Raw genomic sequence first — 19,491 nt, forward strand, 5'->3', positions numbered from 1 at the left:
CAGCCTCATATGGAGGAAGAGCCATGTCATATCCTCCATATTCATTGACCGCATCAGTTAACCAAAACGGAGGCAGAGCCAAGTCATAGCCACCATTGGTTCTGAGTATGCTGTAGTTAAGGTTGCAAGGTCGGGTACAGAGAAATTAGACGTATCGATGTGGCAATGACCCTCCTCTACTAACGTGGGAGTTGGGGACGCTGTCACATGACTGAGAGAACGTGGCACTTTTTCCTTGAGTGATGTCACCACTCAAGGAAAAAGTGCCATGTGGCTTGCATCATGTGACTTCCAATTCAGAAAAAATACTTGTAAAATGTAAATAGCTTATTTATTCGAGTTTGAAATTTGAAGTGCGAAGAAGCACCGAGTCTTATGGCCTCGTGTGTTTCTGACATGACTAAGTGAGCGCGGCAGTCCTGCCTTGCATAGAGGAGAAAAGAAGACCTGGACGTGCCAACGTTATGACAGTATGATTATATCTTCGTGTTCACTTATTGATGGCGATGCTAGATATCGACGAGCACGTCATTTTCCGTTCGTCTGAATTTGAAACTACAAGGCCCGATTCACAGAAGTTGTGACCTAATTTGAATGCAAAGCGGTGACATTTGCAATTTTGCATATCTCAGATACCCATCATGTGTATGCAGATTGATTTGGTGCTACGCACAATGTTGTGTTTTACATCAGAGCCACACTACGCTAAATGTACTTGTGACATCATAGCTCGATGGCCGCAGCAAAGAATAACGAGGAGCAGGAGAATTAGGTATGGAGAGGTGTACTCTGAGAGCAGCCCGAGTGAGTCACTTCATTTGGATCTCCCCTACTTTTCGTTTCCGACTTTTTTCACTTTCATCCCAACAGAATGTGACCTTGGACAAGCTGTTTTACTCCTCAGTCCGGGTGAGCAAAAACAGAGACAGAGCTGACCGGTATTCATGCATTCAAAGTAAGGATGTATCCCATTCCTCTAATTCTTGTTTCGGCAGTAAAGCGCTGCATGGTGGAACATTTAGCACAGACGAACACCACCCATCACCAGGTTCGCATTCGTTTTCTAACAACATGATCCTAGTATCAAATGATTCCATTCGGTGGCCGTTTACGCTCGACTCAAATGACCAGTTATGTTGTTGGTTCGTAGAGAACCATTGGACGATTCATGACTATGTGATGATCTAGACTATAGTAGCCCTGCGCTTTTGCAGCAGCCTTCTCTTTGGGGTTGAGGTATGATTGGGGTGAGCAAGATAGTATTCAAGTGTCACTGGTATGCTTATGGTGCGTTTGCATTGACTTTTGGGCGAGAGGTAGGTCGGTATCATTACTGGAGCAATCATCTCGCTAATCGCGTATTTACAGGTCGAACTAGTCTGAGGTAAACAGAGTCTCGCATCAGAAAACAAACGGTAATACGATTAATGCGCGACAGAGGTAACATTGGTCATTCATGACTGTTCTGTATCTCAGTGTACGTATCTCGTGTTGCAAGTGTGGTTGAGACGCTGTACTGACTTGACAATATTCTAGATCCGCTATGCCGGTATACCGCATGCGATGTACGTTTGGATGGCTAAACAATTGATGCTGTGTTGATTAGCTGACTCGCATACTCAGCATCAAGACCCAGTGTATGTCTACTCACACACACTCCATATGTTTCCTCTGATCGACGACATGTAGTATCTCTTCCGAGAATTTTGGTAACAGAATTAGTGAGTATTCTTCACCGTTCTCTATCATTCATATCCAATCAATTGCACTCCCCTGCAGGCGTGAGTGAGTTACCGAGCCTCCTGGTTCGATATAGTGATCGCCATAGCTGTGAGTTTGTTTAAAGTTATCATGCGAGGCTGTTAACCAACATCGCTTGATTTTTTAGGTCGTATGGTGTTCGATGCACTCAGTCGGATGAATGTTACCATGACTTTAGTATTGGGTGGTGAGCTACGCAGCTGCATTACCTTGACTGGACTGACACAACGTGCAAGTCATGATGATCGCTCAGTTGCATGCCTTGCATCAATCCAGATATCTCTCAGTGTTATCTTCCTGGCTGTCAACATCGCTGACAGAGTGATCGCCGCAATGGTCATGAGTCGTGTTTCGTCAGGTAAGCTTTAATTTTGGTAAATGGTGGACTAGAATGCGCAAGGCTCGTTCGCAAACATAGAGGTGTTCATTCTCTTCGGCATCACTCAATACGCTTCTGACTTCCAAGGAATCTACTTCTGGCTTTGATGACTTGGATTCTCCCCGCTTTATGGGAGGTCCTCGCACTATGCCTCACAGTCCAGATTGCTTTCAAACGCTCCGTAAGCTGCAGCGACCATTGACAAGATGGCTTAATGCCAGAGACTGTTTTGAAAACTTATGTCTTTACTTTCAGTTTTGTTGCCATTTCCGGCTTCATCCTCCCTTTACATTTCGAACGGCCATAGCGGTATGTCAATGTGACACTGACTTTCGCATGCGACCATCGTTCATCATCACTACAGGACACAATCGTTGCGGAACGTTAGATTTATTTTCGTTTTGCTCAAGCTTCATAGTCACGTTCTGGAACCACGCCTGCTTCTTGATGTTCAAAAATATCACGCAAAGCTCGTGGTCCACCCCAAAACAGGTCCTTGCACGACTTCAATTGGTGCATGTGTCGACCAGCATCAGCGTGTGGCATGGAAAACGCTTGCTGTTTTTGCCGCACGCCGTATTCTTTCAGAACGGGAGCGAACTCGCTTTTCTTTCAAATATTTCATTGTGATACTTATAAGTATAAACTATTCATTGTAAACTTGGTAGAGAACCTATAGGTCTGGGTATATCGTACAGCGTAAGCAAGGTTTCTGTTAAGCATCGTAACATTGCGCTAAGCTATCCGAATCAAGAGTAGATTTTGAAGGTACGAACAAGAAAGATTAGTTCTCCCAAATGTTGTTAAGAACTGCGAGTGGCCGTGAGACACATTGGAGGCTACAGCGGAGGGTCTTGTGAGAATGCGAGAGACGGGAGGAATGCTGCTGGAGAAGAAGTATGTGGCACAAGCAGGTAAATTATATGCCAGTCAAGCGATACAGTCAAAGGACTCATGCCGTCTAGTAGCAGGACTGACCAGGGACAGATCAATTCCGAAATATCGGAGGCATCGTAGAGGCGAGTGATGCTTTGCCAAAGGGTGATTTTAACGATTTCAAGTTAGTCTAATTGACGGTCGGACATACATTCGTCGAGCACTGGAACTGTCATACTGGTAATCTGCTTGCTTCATTTTGTCATCGGAGCTGGTGGACAAATACAATCGAGTCAACTATTCAGGCAAGGACAGGTGGGATATCTTAGACATGGTAAGGATTTGAATGGGATTCAATCTTTGGTCTCTTCGCAGCGAGAAGGGGAGCCTAAGGATGAGGGAAAAGACTGTTGATGTGAATGATACAAGGCGCGATACAATGATAAAAACCTTTTGACATGCATATCGTTTCAGTGCACGTGGTAGCCCTGGGCCACGGCTCCGAGAATATATCAAGGTTTGATGAAAGACTCTAGGTTGCGTCATCGAAACAATCATTGCAACGTTGAGTACCTGATCAACGCTACAATTAATAATGTTAAGGTAAATCACTGGGCCGGTCACCACAACGACAACACGAAGCCTGATGGCAGTAGGGTACATAGTAAGTGTCCAGGTGTGCAGTGAACGGAGGTGACATGCAACATCCCATCGCATCTTCCCGAATCCCGTCGGATACACTGTTTATCCAAGCTTTTCCGATTCCGAAAACATCGCATCCTTCCGGACCAACTTGGACACATTTACTTCACAACATGGCTGTCAAAACGCGCGCGGTCGACGCCGTAGTATTGTCCTATAATTAACTCAAAGTTCGCTTGCATATGTGTCTTCCTACTATCGAGTGAGTGTTCGAAATACATGGACAATTCCTGTCGTTCAAGAATGTTAATGAATTGTCGTCTGATAAATAAGTCGTATGTTGACCTAGTACTACTGAACACAATGTTGCCATATAGGGACTTACATTCGGCGTCTCAAGACCAGCATGCTCGAGCGCAAAAGAGTATATGCAACTGGCAAAACTTGAACCACCCCCTTCTTACGCTAGCAACCTCAACCTACTCTTCCCCCAAAGTCTATCAGGGCTTTCCCTCGCGATTGGATGGGCACATAGCGACAGTGCGTGAGTGTACGGTACAGCAACACAACGTGATCAATGTCATGATGTGTTGGCCCTTGGTGTGTGCCACTGTGTATGGCGGATGTTTTCAAGGTTAAGTTTTGTCAAGACTCGAACAACTCAACGATCTGACACGGGTCTACAAACCTAAAGCTCATGCCTCCAGTCATCGAGATCCATGGATTCACTTGAAAAGTGCCCTCCTTGTCAGTGCTGTCCCCTCAAGCAGGTGCCGATAATGTATCCTCTTCTAGATGCGAGCATCACCATATCGTTCGGTTAAGATGATGATGCGTGGAGACATTGGAGAGGGCTCATACATGGTGCATGTGTGGAGATTCAGCGACAGATGTCGATTTTGTACGATACGATGAGTCCGTGCTTAGCATATAGAAGTGGGTCAAATATCTCGGTTCGTCTATCTCAATTTTCTATCTGCCACTATCGTAAACCACTCACACATGGCACATTAGTTCTGTCTCTTCGCGTTGTCCCACGTTCACAAATTGCCGTACCTCCGAATCTCTCATTCAACTACTTGCCAAGAGTTCACACTCTATGCATAGCCCAACCTCTCTAGCCGCCACAGATGACCCTGTAACTAAATCTTAGGAATACACGGATTCATCATCTCTACAGTTCCACAATCAAGTGAACGTTGCGGACGACGGTCATTGACCTTCACACCCACGTTGCAAATTGAAGGTTCTGCACTAACCATTTTGGCATCCTTACGATACGAAAGCCCAATGGCTAAGGAACAGAGCGAGAAGTTCGAGTTTTCAGTCACGCGACTGCAACGTCTACGTGGAGTGCACAGATGCTCACCCCTTGATCTCATTTCGTTTACTCAAGCACTGGAGAGTGGTATACGTATATATAGCGCGAATGTTACTGTCATACATCTATCAAATTCGCCTCTCACCCACACTCATCCTCTACCAATATGACCATGGTCTCAAATAATCCCACTTGGTGGCCAGTCATCAATGCATATCGTCTTTCCAGCTATTTTACAGGTTCGTAGAGAGCAATCGTATTCTGAAGCTGGTGTCTCAATTTAACCTTGGCTGTGTAGTTGCTGCCTTTGTTATAGTGACGTATGATTGGGGTGAGCATGATGACATTAAAGGACTGCTGATATCTTACAAGTATTTTCAGCCGTTACATTTGGACAAGAGGTATGGCAATGTTGTGACTGGAGCAGCTATCTCGCTAAGAATGACTTTACAGGTTGAATTGGTTTGGGTGAGCAGAGACTCGTGTCAGAGGAACAATCATGAAAATACACTTAATTACAGAGGCAACGTTGGTCCCTAATGACAGTGCTATATCTCAGCGTATGTAGCTTGTTTGTCGTGGTTGCCATGTTGTATTGACTTGAAAGTATGCTAGGTGCGCTACCTTGGAATCTTATATGCTGCGTATGTTCGGATGCTAAACAATCGGTGTTGTGCTAATTGTTTCTCTCATAATCAGCCTGGCCATCCTGTGTATGTCTCCTTAGTATATTCAATGTCCTTGCTTCTTCTGACCAACGACATACAGGCGATGTTCCGACCATCTCGCTGACAGATACAGTGAGTCTTCTGCACAGATGCCTGCTATTCACCTTCAATTAACCGCAGTGCCCTGTAGCAGTGGGTTTGGTTTTTTACTACTAACTTCTTGGTTCGTTAATGACTACCGCACTATACTTCCACAGATGTAAGTCTTTGGAGTGTGTGCTATCCGAGGCCGATCACTGACTGGATTTGTCAGGCTGGATTGTGTCCGTCATATTGAATGTGACGGGTGTTATGGTATTCGCAATGCTTTGTGGTGAGCTTGGGACTTGTGAGATCTCAGTGATGCTGACTTGACTGAAACATGCTACAAGTCATCATGATCACCCGGTTGCATGCCATGTATCAACGATCCAGAAAGATCCTGATATTTCTCATTATTACCTTCCTGGCTGTGAACGTTTTCAGCGGAGTGGCAACTGTATTGTCAGCGATGGATACTTCGGGGGGTACGCTTAATCGTGGATGAAAATACACGTGCATGGGGCTCAATAAAATACCAGAGGAACTCAATCTCTCCGGCACCTATCAGTGCTCATTTATCTTTGTTCAAGATATGCGACTTCTGTCTTCCATTACTTGGATACTTGGCACTGTGTGGGAGTTCCTCGCACTATGTCTCGCAGTCTGGATTGCGGTAAAACACTTCCGTGAACTGCGACTACATTCGGCAGGAGGGATTATCGGGGACTGTTTCACGGTGTTGATGAGAACTCATATGGTTTACTTCGTGAGGTAAGCTCATTGTGGTTATTGTTCCTTTTTTCCACTGAAGGGTTGGACGTGGTAGCTTTGTTCCTGTTTCTTGCTTAGAGCTCATTATTTATTTCTCTCCAACACTCTCAATGGTACGTCAATCTTTCACTTACCTCTGTATGCTACCATGGTTTATCGTTTCTATAGTATTATTCCATGGACATTGTGCTTTACTCTGGGTTTCTTCAGATTTTAACAGTCATGCAGATTTTTGTGCTGGGACCACGCCTGATCCTTGGTGTTCGAGAATATCATGCCAAGCTCGTGGCCGATTCGGACGCAGCAACTGGTATGGCCTCAATCGCTTTCCAGGAGCGCGTGCATATATCGACTGGCAGCAGTGTGTAATTCTCGGTGAAGTTAATAACTGTCTGGTGCTCTACGAAGAGGAGGGGAATTTGCTTTTATTTAGTCTCACTTTTGTGATGGTATCGATCTAAATTATTTGTGTTCCAAAGTAGATTTCAAGGAGACATACAAAATTTTTGTCGTGGCATTGCATTTAGTCAAGTGATGTTCTGATAATGTCTCAATCAATGTTCTGGATATGACTACTCAGTACTGGCACTGACTGCCCATCCACACTTGCACCAACTACTGGTCTGTCTTTTCTCCGTGCGATGGCAATAATTCCTACGATTGCATCGGCGAATGGGCGTACGAGAGCCAAGTCGAGCGACAGCGCACTACTTCAGTCCCTCAGCAATCCGTCCTCGATTCATCATGCCTCTTGCCTCATTCAATATCCCACTCTTGTCTTCTCACCTGACTCACGCCAACTGGCTTACAGAAGATTTACTCAATGTATGTATGTAGAGCAGATCGTCTCGTCAGTCAAGTGCTGGGTACGATTGTAAGCTTCCAAAAGTCGATACTGGTGAGCATCCTCGTTTTCCATATGCTTTCGCGTTCCGACAGAATCCAGAACTTGAGATCATTTTGTTGTTTCTCTGCCGGTTTCTGGGCCTTCGTCGAAGGTTCAACTGACTTTACTCACATGTACTGAGGTTGGAGAGAAGGTCGTACCTTTGAGACGTATCGAGAAGCATTGGGGGCCTGTAGGTAAGTGTTTCTGTCGACTTAGTAGGCTAATTCGCTGCCTACTTGATGTTCGGAGCCAATTGATCTACATATGTATTTGACGAGAAAACGGAAGGAATACACTACTGATGATCATGAGTATACTCAGTAGGAGCGCAAAGAAATTGTAAGAAATGATAAAGAACATCTTTTAGAGACGAAGAAATAAACAGGGCAGATTAATGATAACCGTCAGTATACTCAGAAGAGGAACAGCACATGGAGAGCCAAAAACGAGTCCAGCATCCAGCGTGTCTGATGATGACATGAGGATTGGTATTTGGAGTTGTGTTAGTGACCACGAGAGGTGCGGTGACAGTGGAGACAGCAGCTTGTGCTTGAGACGCGCCATTAGAGTGTTGTGTGGTATTGCTATTGGGAGGAAGTGAGGCCCTCGCGGCAGAGTTCCCAGGTTTCAATGGAGGTATTTTCATCCGTCTTTCTCTTGCTGATGCATTCCTCTGCGTTGTATGAGATGAGGTTTGAATATTTGAGGAGACAAACAACATACACGTTTGCCCTTGGCATATGGAACATTGACTACTCCTGAGGCACGCTCGCAAAGCTCGATATCTTCACCGGTTGGTCTTCCGGAGAGACGAACCCAGTGGAAAGGGCGGGGTCGCGAAGACGTATCGTGGACATCGGTGTAGAATAAAGAGAAAAGTCGGTCCCGAAGTGTGCTTGGATGCGATGCGTGCTGAGAACATGCAAGTCAGGAAAAACAGTACTGAATTAAATGTTAAAGACGTACCTGCGCCCGATCTGGTAAGTCGTCAAAAAAACCATGAGGCACCCGGCGCTGGGGGACGATGATTGGCTGACGGACTGGACGTGGTGTAGCATCAGCCTAGAAGATAGGTTCAATTGCGATAGGATCTCAGCAAATAAGATTTGATCATAAAAAGTGTCACGTACAGCAAGGACCGGCTTGTCCAACAGAAGTTCGCTAAGGCCAGCTTCTTTTAGTATCCCAGAAACATCCCAAGTGTAGGCATTGTTATCGTCGCAGCCAGTGGCTAGTAGCTTTCCATCTACCGAAAATGACACAGAAAGCACGTGAGATGGATGTTGGAGGGGCGAACCGATGGGCTGGTTGTTGTCCAGGTTCCATAATCGTGCTGTCTTGTCCCAGGATGCACTTGCGAGGATGCGGCCATTCGGAGATATTGCAATGGAATCGACAGGATCAGTACTGTGCTCACCCAACACTGCGATCTGTTTCCAAGTTGTAGTACTCCATGTCCTAATCGAGGAATGGTATGACCCTGATATAAGTGTTTTTCCATCAGGAGTCCAAGCCAGGCACAACACCGAACCAGCTCTTTCAAGTGTTTTAAGAGTAGCGACAAGCTTGCCTATCTTAGCATCCCAAATTTTGAGACTGTCCAGAACCTGTTCGGAATCATCGGATCCGCCAGTTGCCAACATGGTCATGTCTGGCGAGTAGACGACTGCCCGCATGTGTTCGTGCCCTGTCTTGATTGGTGCGAGGTTAGTCTCTCTGCTCTCTACATCCCATTGTATTGCAGTCCCGTCGGAGGATCCGCTCAAGACTCGCTGACCGTCTCCACTCCAGCAGACAGAACTCACTGGCTTATTGCCCATCCATCTCACGACGACTTTGCCTGTGTCCATGTCCCACAACCTCACTCCGCCATCCATACTCCCGCTGACCGCTTTCTTCCCGTCCGGAGACATCGCTGTGGTCCATACCCCACTGTCTCCATCCCGCCAGTCGTCTCCTATCTGTTTCCCACTCTTCAAGTCCCATACCCGCAGCGAGCCGTCGAATGAACAGGTCATTATCTGTTGTCCGCCTGGTAGATGTATGACACTGTAGACAGAATGGGTATGTCCCTCAAATTTCTGGCGAGGCATTATCGATATTATCCTCGAGGTCTCCTGTCTCTCAACGAAGGGTGAAGACATCTAGGCGGAGCTCCGTTTCAGCTTTCAAATCTGGCAAAGACCAAAATCATCACTTACAACGATATGTTTCTCAGCAAGTCACGATGCGTTGATAACAAGACACAATAAGCCTTAGGCCAAAATTGCACTGAAGGTTTTGAGCGGGCACGTCCTCGTGTTCGCTTCACAGCTCCTAGGTGGGCACAGGGAAAATGCTGCGCCACTGCTGCGACTGTCTGCGGTATCTGCCGCGATGATCCAAATTTACGCTAAGCAGCAAATTGAAGACCGACAAGGACAACAGGGCTTGATCCAGTACATTTCATACATATGGGAGGGTAGCATATACGTACCGTGAGGACTGCATTGGCATACAAATCCGCGTTCACGGTTTGTCATGCGCCCTATGGAAATGCGCGAACCACTCCAATGAAAAGGATAGAAATGAACGGTGCAAATAGTATTTAGATTGGAGCACGGCATTGACTGCCGCTGCAACAACTTTCAGCATCACTAGAAAACAGTTCGCATCACCCGCTCTGACGAGGTCCTTAAGAGTGTTGAATTGGATTTCGATCGGATGTGGGTACTGCTTTCGGCCCCGGTGTTGCAGATCCGCGGAGTCTAAAAAAACCACCAAGCGTACGACTCGGGACGCATTAAAAAGACTGTTGATTTGACGGCATCAATATCTGCTATGCCTTCAGATCTGTCACGGTTGACGCTGATATCTACCAGTGACGAATATCAACATATGTGTCAGTGAGACGTGGATGCCTTTTGCTCGTTCTCGCTTCGAAGGTGCTCGTTACATCCAACTTGAAGCCTCCAATGTTCTGGTATGCCTGGGACAGGATAACACTTATTTTCACGCGCTCACTTTAGATGACACCTGTGTTCCAAACGCAACTCAGTCAGAATTACAAGCAACCACCCCTTCACAGTGGGAAGCTTGCTGGAAGTTAACGTTGATATGTATCATGCGCCTTATGGTGTGCGTATACTAATTTCGTGTTCCATGTGGCCGGTGTGGTGGAGGTGAGTTGCTCGAGAGAGCATCGCACTCTTTAGATGCTACTTGAAAGCTTACGAGGACATCCCAAAGATTGATATGGATATCACGAATGAAATGAAAACAGGTGCGCAAGCAGCTTGCGTTTGTCCATGGAACCGTGCAAGCCTGTTTCCAGCAAGATTGTCTCCCTGTACGCCGAAAACAATCACTTGCAGTTTGCAGTTCCGGAAGGATTGATTGGTAAGATTGACCCTACTACGCTATGCAGAGCGGACCGTCTCATCGATCAAGTGCTGGGTGCGATTGTAACCTTCCAAAAGTCTACTGGTGAGCATCCTCGTTTTCGATATCCTTTCACATTCTGACAGAACCTAGAGCTTGAAATCATCTTGTTCCTTCTCTGCCGTTTGCTGGGCATTTGTCGAAGGTTCACCCGACTTCACTTACGTGTGCTGAGGTTGGAGAGGAGGTCGCGCTTTCGAGAAGCATCGAGAAGTATCGAGGGCTTGTAGGCAAATGTTTCTATCGACTTAGTAGACTGATTCGCTACCTACTTGATGTTCGGAGCCAATTGATCTACATATGTATTTGAAGAGAAAACGGAAGGAATACACTACTGATGATCATGGGTATACTCAGTAGAAGCGCAACGAAATTGTAAGAAATGACAAAGGACATCTTTTAGAGACGAATAAATAAACAGGGCAGATTAATGATGACCATCAGTATACTCAGAAGAGGAACAGCATATAGAGACCCAAAAACGAGTCCAGCGTCCAGCGTGTCTGATTATGATATGAGGATTGGTGTTTGAAGTTGTGTTAGTGACGACGGGAGGTGCAGTGGCAGCAGCCGGTGCTTGCGAAGACTGGGCTTGAGCTTGAGATGTGCCATTACAATGTTGTGTGGTATTGCTATTGGAACCATGGGGCACCTGGCGCTGGGGGACGATGATTGGCTGACGGACTGGACATGATGTAGTAGCATCAGCCTAGTAGAAGGAATAGGTTCAATTGCGATAGGATAGGACCTGATGACACACAGCAAGAACCAACTTGTCCAACAGAAGTTCACTAAGGCCAGCTTCTTTTAGTATCCCAGAAATGTCCCATATATACGCATTATGGTCGAAGCAGCCAGTAGCTAGCAGCTTTCCATCTGCCAAAAATGACACAGATTGCAAGTAGTGCCAATGTAGAACCTGGACTCGGAGGGGCGGACCGACAGGCAGGTTGTTGTCCAGGTTCCATAATCTCGTTGTGCTGTCATGTGATACACTTGCGAGGATGCGGCCATTCGGAGATATTGCAATGGATGTGATAGCAGAAGTGTGCCCATGCAACACTGCGATCTGTTTCCAAGTTGTGGTGCTGCATGTCCTAATCGAAGAATTGTATGACCCGGATATAAGGGGCCTTAGGATTTTGCCGCATCACTGCCGCATCCGTGCCGCACCCTACACAACAAGAGCTAGTTCGGTAACCCAAGGTAAAGTAAATTTGCCAACTTCAAGGATGATGTAAGGTCGGCACAGTAGCTTCCGGTTTGGAGACCGACATCGGAGCTTGAACTTCCTTTGATCCCATGTCTAGCTATCACACACCCCAGCATACGACTCAAGATCTATGCAATCGGAACAACATCTGGGCTAGTGTCATATCGATAGTGTTATCAGCTCAAGTCCACATCCTCTCCATGGCTCAGGAGTCATCTCATACTACTACAGAGAGGGCTGTTTGGACCGACACAGAGGTTGATCAGTTTCTCCTCTACCTATCCAACAATCGGGACAAGATCGGTGATGCTGGCAACTTCAAAGATGTGACGTACAATGGCGCTGCAGAGGCTATTGCTGAGTACCTGGAGCATGGTCCAGCGAAGAGTGGGGCAATGTGTAAGACAAAATGGGCGTCAGTAAGTCCTATCAATATATAATTTATTTATAGACTTGATAATAGATTGTGTAGTTAAAGCAGACTTTCAATGCTATTCAGAAGTATCGCCAGCAGTCTGGTGTCCACTGGGACAATATTAGAGGGGCAAATGTCGAGGGTGAGGCTTCAACCTCAGTATGGAATGAATATGTTTCCAAGAAGGTACGTCAAGTTCACTAATGCTATTTCATGCGTCTCACTGTTTGATAATAGGGAAATTCAGTCATGCGCCCTTTTCGTGCATCGGGATGGAGACACTACGAGCAAATGGACGGCATAATACCACGAGGCAGTGGCGCCCGAGGGCGCACAGGGTACCAACCCAATATAGCTCTCCCCCCTCCCTTAAGCTCAAGCTCCAGTCCTAGCGTACCCGCAGGTGAACACAATACCATGATTGGTCCCATTATTGCCACATCTAGTGCTGGTGTTGCTGGTCCTAGCACCGCCCCTGCAGCAGCTGCCCTCACTTCTACACCTGCTTCTCCATCCTTCATGCCTCCTCCTACTTCTCCGTCCTTCATGCCTCCTCCTGCTTCTCCGTCCTTCATGCCTCCTCCTGGCAAACGTTCTCACACCGACATGGAGCTGACCGCCTCATCTGCATCTACCTCAGTTTCTCAAATGCAAATGCCGCCTCCCTCCGAGTCGAGCTCTATCAAAAGAGCGAAGACAGTATCAGGCCGCGCATCAGGCCGTGGATCAGGAGGCCATGCACAGACTCAGGGCGGTTCCACCAAGAACACTAACACGTTGGACACCAAGATATCGAAGGCCACCACAGCTGTAGCCGTGATGGGATTCCAGAGCTCTGTCAATCGCTTGACAGATGTAATTGCTGAGCGCATGGTCTATCCTGAGGATCGGGTAATGGACCAGCGCTCGAGGGCCATGCAGATGTTGCAGGTTGAGGATGCAGAGTTGCCGTTCGCAGAGCGGCTTATAATACAACAGGTTTTTTCTATGGACCCTGCAGCTACTGACATATACACACAGACTGCTGACAAGGAGATGCGCCGTGCTTTTATTCTTTCCACAGCCCAGCGGTTGGGACTTCAACTTCCTGCGCCTGGTAGTTAGTATACTCATGTAAAATGCGCTATTGACACAACATATGATGATAATGCAGTAGTTGAAGCATGGTAATGCAAACATCTTGTGCTTTGATGGCGGCGGATACATGAGAGTCGTGCTACAGTGCTACATATCATTGTCAGAATCTTCAAAGGAGTCATCTAGCAGGCCCCGCTGCTGCAAAACAGTCTGATAATCTTCCCACATGCAGCGCGCAATACGATTGCGCACTTCCTTCATGCCTCCCGCTCCGTCAAACTCCTCCTCATCATCGGGGATCCCTTGGTGCTCCGGGTTGTCGTAATCGAAGTGTTCATTGTCGTCGTCCGGGAGCACGTTGTCGTCAGGGTTGTGAGTCGATATGAAATTGTGAATCACGCATAGCGCAGCAGGTATACGTGCCTGGATGGTCATAGGATATTCAGGTGAGAGCAACAGAATACGAAAACGGCGTTTTAACACGCCAAAGATCCGCTCAATCACATTTCGAGCGGATGAGTGTCGCAGATTGAAGAGCTCTTCTTTGGTTGTTGGTCTGCAAACATAGAATAGTTATTAAAAAACCTAAAATATAAAATAAATAAAACATACCTAAGATTAGCACGTCCCCATTCAGCCAAATGATAACGGACACTGCGGTAGGGGACTAAGAGCTCGTCACACAAAGGGAATCCCGCATCCGCTAAGAAATATTTGCCGGGAGGGATATACAAACTGCCTGAACGAGCCTCGTCATAGAGGCGTGCGTCTGTGGCGGATCCCTCCCAGCCAGTGAGAGCGTAGGAGAATTTGAGGTTGAAGGTGCAGGCGAATAGACAGTTTTGAGAAATAAAACCTTTGCGATTACGATACGAGGGGCGATCAGATGATGAGGGGCGAGCATGGATGTGGCTGCCGTCGATCGCACCGATAGCGTCCTTGAAGTAAGGCCAGAATTTTGGATTGTTACGGATGTTGCTGGAGATGTCATCGGTGTCGTTGGGAGAACATACGTATGTTGTGTAGAACGGGGGGGACGCAAAGATAAACAAGATCTTCCGGAAATACCTGGAATTATTTGTGAGCTCATCATAAATAACATTAAAAACAAACTTACTTTGAGATGGTGTCGTTTGACCGTTGAAAACGCTCCCCGACATGACGGATCGTTAGCCCTGTAACGCACGTATATAGAAAGATGGCAAGTTGCTCTTCGAGCGAAACGTGGCGTGAGCTAGCATAACCCAAAACACGAAGTTCGGCTATGAGCGCGTGAAAGACATCTGCATGCATGCCAAGTTCGCATCGCATACGATCCGGGTGACCAGTGATGAGTTCCATGACCCATTCTTCACCTGAGAGGGCCGATGTGTGGTATGCCTCAGGTACAGAGTCCTGAAGCAATGAGTGCGTAGCAGTCAGAAGGACACTGACGAGTAGTGCAATGTGACGTAGGATTCGCATATGATTCTGCCGACGGCCTGCAGCTGGCGGCTGAACAGCCTGGGCTTGAGCGAGTTGTTGGAGCAAGGGGTCAATGGTATCCATAATCTATCCCTAAAGCAATGAGCGCGATGGATAACAAGTCCTACTAATATTGATATCATAAGGTTGAAACTCAGCTATCGGCACCTACTGTGCCGGCCTTACATCATCCTTGAAGTTGGCAAATTTACTTTACCTTGGGTTACCGAACTAGCTCCAAGTGTCTTATATGCGTATATAATATGTCTACGTCGTCCACAAAGGTCTTAAATATAATTTATGATTAAGAAATACCATAGTACATGTTTTTGTGTAAGAATTATCGTGGTATCATAGTGAATATAGTACTTTATGGGTGCGGTAGTGACGCGGTAGGGTGCGGCAGGGTGCGGCAATTCTGAGATTTTGTGGCTGTGGGATGCGGAGGGTTTTTCACGCAGATTCCCCTCTAGGTTTTCTAGGCAATTCTGAGATTTGGTGGCTATGCACTACCGCCGCACCGCACCAACGCATCCTTCTTACCAAGTATACCGCGACTGCCGTAGATGCTCCTCCCGAGTTCGATGAGTGGGCTCTCAGTGGTCTAACCAAGGAGAAATATGTACGTGTGCACCCTCATCATATGATATATGGACTAACAATCATGCATCTCCCACACGAATTGATAGATATCATGCATCCAGTCATAGGCGAGCACAACAGCATGCTCATCCTCGCGCACATCAAATACTTCCATTCACCTTCCTTGGCCGTGGCCGTGGCCGCGGTTTGGGCTTTTTGGTATGTTTCTCTTTCTTAACAACTTCGGGCTCACTTCCTTCGCTAAAGTTCGGCCCACACTGTTGGTTGGCAGTGTTTTAATGCAACCTTCCACTGCAAATATGAAAATGACGCACATCCAGTTCTCCTTCAAATTCTGGTGCATACGGATCTCGGTCACCATGATTCCAGTGCTCGGGGAGACCCTCATATGGATTCCAACGGTCTTGGTGCGTGCCAGCGTCTTTTCCCCATTGTTCATTCCCTGCAGCACCTGCGGCCAACGAGAGTTCGAACATTCGCTGTTCGAGTATGCCAAGGCACTCCAGATCAACATCGACATCCATCGCAGACGGATCATAGCTAAGTTGGAGGTCAAGCCAGGCCGCCTGGAGTATCGCATTTGCTTCCTCTTCGGGAGTAGGAACTGACTTGGAGTCCACGTCAAGTGCTGCTGAGCGACGTTCAGTCAAAATATGTTCGGCCATCTCCTGGAGTCGATTCTTCTTCCGTTTTGCGATTACAATAGTGCACGCATGCGCATAGGTAGCACAGTTTAGCCAATTAACAATTTGTTTTGATGCACCAGGGATGCGATGGTAGACCCAGTTCGCAATCTGAGCACAGTCTGTAAGAGACAGATCACCACAATATGGCACAGTAGTCTGCTTGCGACCCGTTTTCTCTGATAGGTCGGCAAGATACCCAAGCACTGGGACTGCGTTGCGCATCTTCACAGGATCAGGTTGCTCCAAAATATTCGTGAGGAGTTGACTGTGAGGAGCCAATGCTTCGTCGATATTAACACTGTAGGGAATGTGTCTAAAGTTCGCGATGACGTCTTCGTGCTGGGGAACCTCGTGCGCATGTGTCCATCTGCCAAGCTGTGATTTGGATGTCAAACGGTCTGCTATTGAATCTCAAGAGGTTTACACACCCGAATCATTCGGCGACGTTTATGATCTCCATAGAGCGCATCAACTAAGTCTGCCTCACCAACTTCAAGTGGAGGTTGAGTGCCGGGTTTAAAAAAACAATGCCTCCACCATTTGACTGTATACAATGCCTTTCCTCCAACCTGTCGACACGACTTGATCCTGACAGGGTACCAGTATTTTCCGTGGCGTGCTAATGCTCCCTTTCCTGGTCTGTACGCAGTAAATGAGTTCATGCTATCACTTGCACATCCTCATCAGTGAGGATTACATTTTGCCGTTCGTACTCTTGAGTCATTGTTTCAAATAGTGCTCGGAAATGATGGCGGTAGTGTGCTTCAGTACCACCATTTGACCACGTCATCACACCTGGCACCCAGCATTGGAGAGTATCACTGAAGACGGAGCTGATAATCAAGAGATCGTTGCGCTCAGCCCAAAATCCATGGGCAGCATCAGATATGATACCATTACTGTGATTCTTGACAAGAAACGACAACATGATGGGCGACTGTGTGATGACAACTGCGACTGGCTCGAAGGTGTGGTAAATCACGAAATCCGGATGCTGGCGTTGAAACTCTGTGAAACCTGCAATAATATCCTTCCCTCGGCTCTTAGTGAATACCTTTTTCCTCTCGTGATTCACCCTGGCCGTGTTCAGAAGCACCGGAGATATGGTTGCAACTGACTCCTGCGGTCCATTGATGCCCGGGCGGCCCATCACAAGCTTCGTCGCACCCATGCGGGGGTGCTCCTCAATGATTTGCCGGAAGTGAGATGATTCCATTTTCGTCAGATGCAGTCGTCGTGGTGGGCGAATGTGGTGGTGAAAGCCTCGATGAACGAAGCACACACCCTCTGAAAATTTGAAAAGATCATAAATAATACCACAATCAGTATGGACGAGCATGGCACCACAAGAGCATGATGCCTCAAGCTGTTTGGCAATGAGTTTCTTGGTCGTAGTAGGACGGACGACAATGGCACACGATCCACCCTTGGATTCATGGTTGGCGCATACAATGACGCCATTGCAGCGTCGACGAGTACGCACACCTTCCTGCCATTCTAAGGCATCAAGCGAGCCTCTATGTTGCTTTCGAGGTGCACCTAGACCCTCGCAAGCCCAGTGGACATGGAAGTCATTGACCTCAGGTCGTTTGGCATCTTCGCGTGAGTAAATTCGTGTGATGGGGCCATCAGGCCAGACGTCCCATTCGATATCGCCACTAGTAGGTGCCTGGGTCTGTGTTTTAAGTGCGTGTGGTTGGTGGACAGCAGAGGCGCGTGCAGTTGAATCAGTCGAGTCAATACCTTGGATGGATTAATCACAGCTCCAGCCTTGAACGTGCCGAAAAGTTGGTACTTACTAGTAGCAGGTGACTTTTGTAGGTTTTGTCTAGGTGGCTCGTCAATCGTGCGCGTAGTTGAACTGCTGACCTGAGCAGGGATTGGCCAAATTTTATGAGGCTGATCTTGCACAGGTTGTGGAGGCGCTGGCGGGTGTTGCAAAGGTGGAGTAGGGTGAACATCTAGGATATATTGCTGCGAGGCAGGCTGTGAAGTCACTGGTGGGTGTTGCAGGGGTGGTGTAGTGTGAACACCCGAGGTATAGTGCTGTGAGTGATGTTCTGATTCAAAGACACGGACAGAAACTGGAGGTACCGAGTCAAGGCTTGGCGCAGTGAAAGAGAAAGGCCAAAAAATACTCACCATCGACACGGAAATGTTCATTGGGTGTAGCAGTGCGAGGTTGCGTAGTCACAGTTTCTGTGTGACTGAAACCTGAGACCGGAGAACGTCAGGACGCCAGCCTCTGAGTGGTTATTAGGTCACTTACTTTTCTTGACCTGAGAGGGGCTATGGGACACTCCCGCAGTATCAAGCTGCGAGGCGTCACACTTGCATGGACTCCTGGGCTGAAATAAGTTACTGATAAAGCTCTGGCAGGTGTTATCATGATGCAATCGGCACAATTCAAGAATTAAACTTGACATCAACATACCGGAATCATTCTCATTCAGGCGAGCATGGAGTTAGAAGCAGGATGGGACAACGAGCGTGATATTATGAGCATAAGAAGGGACATGGTATCAAAAAAATATGCTAGCCCAATATTAGTGGCTGTGCCGCATAGTGTGTTGCGACATGCGTCTGACTCGCAGGTCTGAGTTGTATATAACAGATTGTAACTAGCTGCCTGTCGAGAGTGACAGGTCATTGTAATGTGGGTGCTCTAGAATCTGTATAGTCTGAATGTCATCGTCTCGCACTATATATTACTAGGACTCACTGCTGCCGCACCCACTACCGCATCTGTGCCGCAACACGTCCAACACATCCTCTAAATTCAACCTCTCAAAGGCATGTCCAAGAGGCGCATAGTTGATGAATTCGACGAGGAATGCTGCTAGGTCAATTGGCTTGTGTATGATTAGAGTAGTTGTCGGAAATGAGCGTTGAATGTTGGTTTCGGTGTGATGCGTTAGTGGTGCGGCAAGTTGCGGCAGTGATGCGCTGAGCCCGGATATAAGTGTTTTTCCATCTGGAGTCCAAGCCAGGCACCACAGCACATCAGCTGTTTCAAAAGTGGCGACAAACTTGCATGTCTTGACATCCCAAATTTTGGCATGACGCTGTCCGAGTCCGCTAGTTGCAAACATGCTCATGTCTGGCGAGTAGACGACTGCCAACACGTATTCGTGCCCTGTCTTGATGGGTGCGAGGTTTGCCTCTCCGCTCTCTAGTACATCCCATTGTCTTGCAGTCCCATCTTCAGATCCGCTCAAGACTCGC

At 47.3% G+C, this 19,491-nt stretch overlaps 4 protein-coding genes across 4 annotated transcripts; 1 reads left to right on the top strand and 3 right to left on the bottom strand.

Moving 5' to 3' along the window:
- Positions 1-7,652: 7,652 nt before the first annotated feature.
- Positions 7,653-9,434, bottom strand: F5891DRAFT_722773 (quinon protein alcohol dehydrogenase-like superfamily). Its single transcript, XM_041372961.1, has 7 exons — positions 9,166-9,434; positions 8,959-9,079; positions 8,686-8,868; positions 8,519-8,634; positions 8,355-8,450; positions 8,112-8,300; positions 7,653-8,061 (listed from the first exon to the last, which is right to left on the bottom strand). The coding sequence occupies exons 2-7, from the start codon at positions 9,062-9,064 to the stop codon at positions 7,780-7,782; spliced, it is 972 nt and encodes a 323-aa protein (XP_041230633.1). The 5' UTR covers positions 9,065-9,079; positions 9,166-9,434; the 3' UTR covers positions 7,653-7,779.
- Positions 9,435-10,535: 1,101 nt separating this feature from the next.
- On the top strand, positions 10,536-11,370 carry F5891DRAFT_1010693 (uncharacterized protein). Its single transcript, XM_041360637.1, has 2 exons — positions 10,536-10,853; positions 10,902-11,370. The coding sequence occupies exons 1-2, from the start codon at positions 10,676-10,678 to the stop codon at positions 11,036-11,038; spliced, it is 315 nt and encodes a 104-aa protein (XP_041230634.1). The 5' UTR covers positions 10,536-10,675; the 3' UTR covers positions 11,039-11,370.
- Positions 11,371-15,933: 4,563 nt separating this feature from the next.
- F5891DRAFT_905493 (uncharacterized protein) lies at positions 15,934-16,757 on the bottom strand (the record flags this gene model as incomplete). Its single annotated transcript, XM_041373536.1, has 3 exons — positions 15,934-16,163; positions 16,221-16,641; positions 16,695-16,757. Coding segments are annotated over 3 exons (714 nt in total), but the record flags the coding sequence as incomplete, so codon positions are not given.
- Positions 16,758-16,924: 167 nt separating this feature from the next.
- Positions 16,925-17,914, bottom strand: F5891DRAFT_944582 (uncharacterized protein; the record flags this gene model as incomplete). Its single annotated transcript, XM_041374568.1, has 2 exons — positions 16,925-17,446; positions 17,540-17,914. Coding segments are annotated over 2 exons (897 nt in total), but the record flags the coding sequence as incomplete, so codon positions are not given.
- Between the last annotated feature and the right edge of the window lie 1,577 nt (positions 17,915-19,491).

The sequence above is a fragment of the Suillus fuscotomentosus genome (genome assembly GCF_016647785.1).
Source record: "Suillus fuscotomentosus strain FC203 chromosome Unknown F5891scaffold_8, whole genome shotgun sequence".
NCBI lineage: Eukaryota > Fungi > Basidiomycota > Agaricomycetes > Boletales > Suillaceae > Suillus > Suillus fuscotomentosus.

Bases quoted from the DNA above. Each gene is read 5' to 3' on its own strand.
- F5891DRAFT_722773 (XM_041372961.1), bottom strand. From the start codon at position 9,064: ATGCGGGCAGTCGTCTACTCGCCAGACATGACCATGTTGGCAACTGGC. The intron at 8,451-8,518 runs GTACGTGACACT...CCTATCTTCTAG, and splicing joins TGGACAAGCCGGTCCTTGCT to GCTGATGCTACACCACGTCC. The intron at 8,301-8,354 runs GTACGTCTTTAA...GCATGTTCTCAG, and splicing joins ACTTACCAGATCGGGCGCAG to CACGCATCGCATCCAAGCAC.
- F5891DRAFT_1010693 (XM_041360637.1), top strand. From the start codon at position 10,676: ATGGAACCGTGCAAGCCTGTTTCCAGCAAGATTGTCTCCCTGTACGCC. The intron at 10,854-10,901 runs GTGAGCATCCTC...GACAGAACCTAG, and splicing joins AACCTTCCAAAAGTCTACTG to AGCTTGAAATCATCTTGTTC.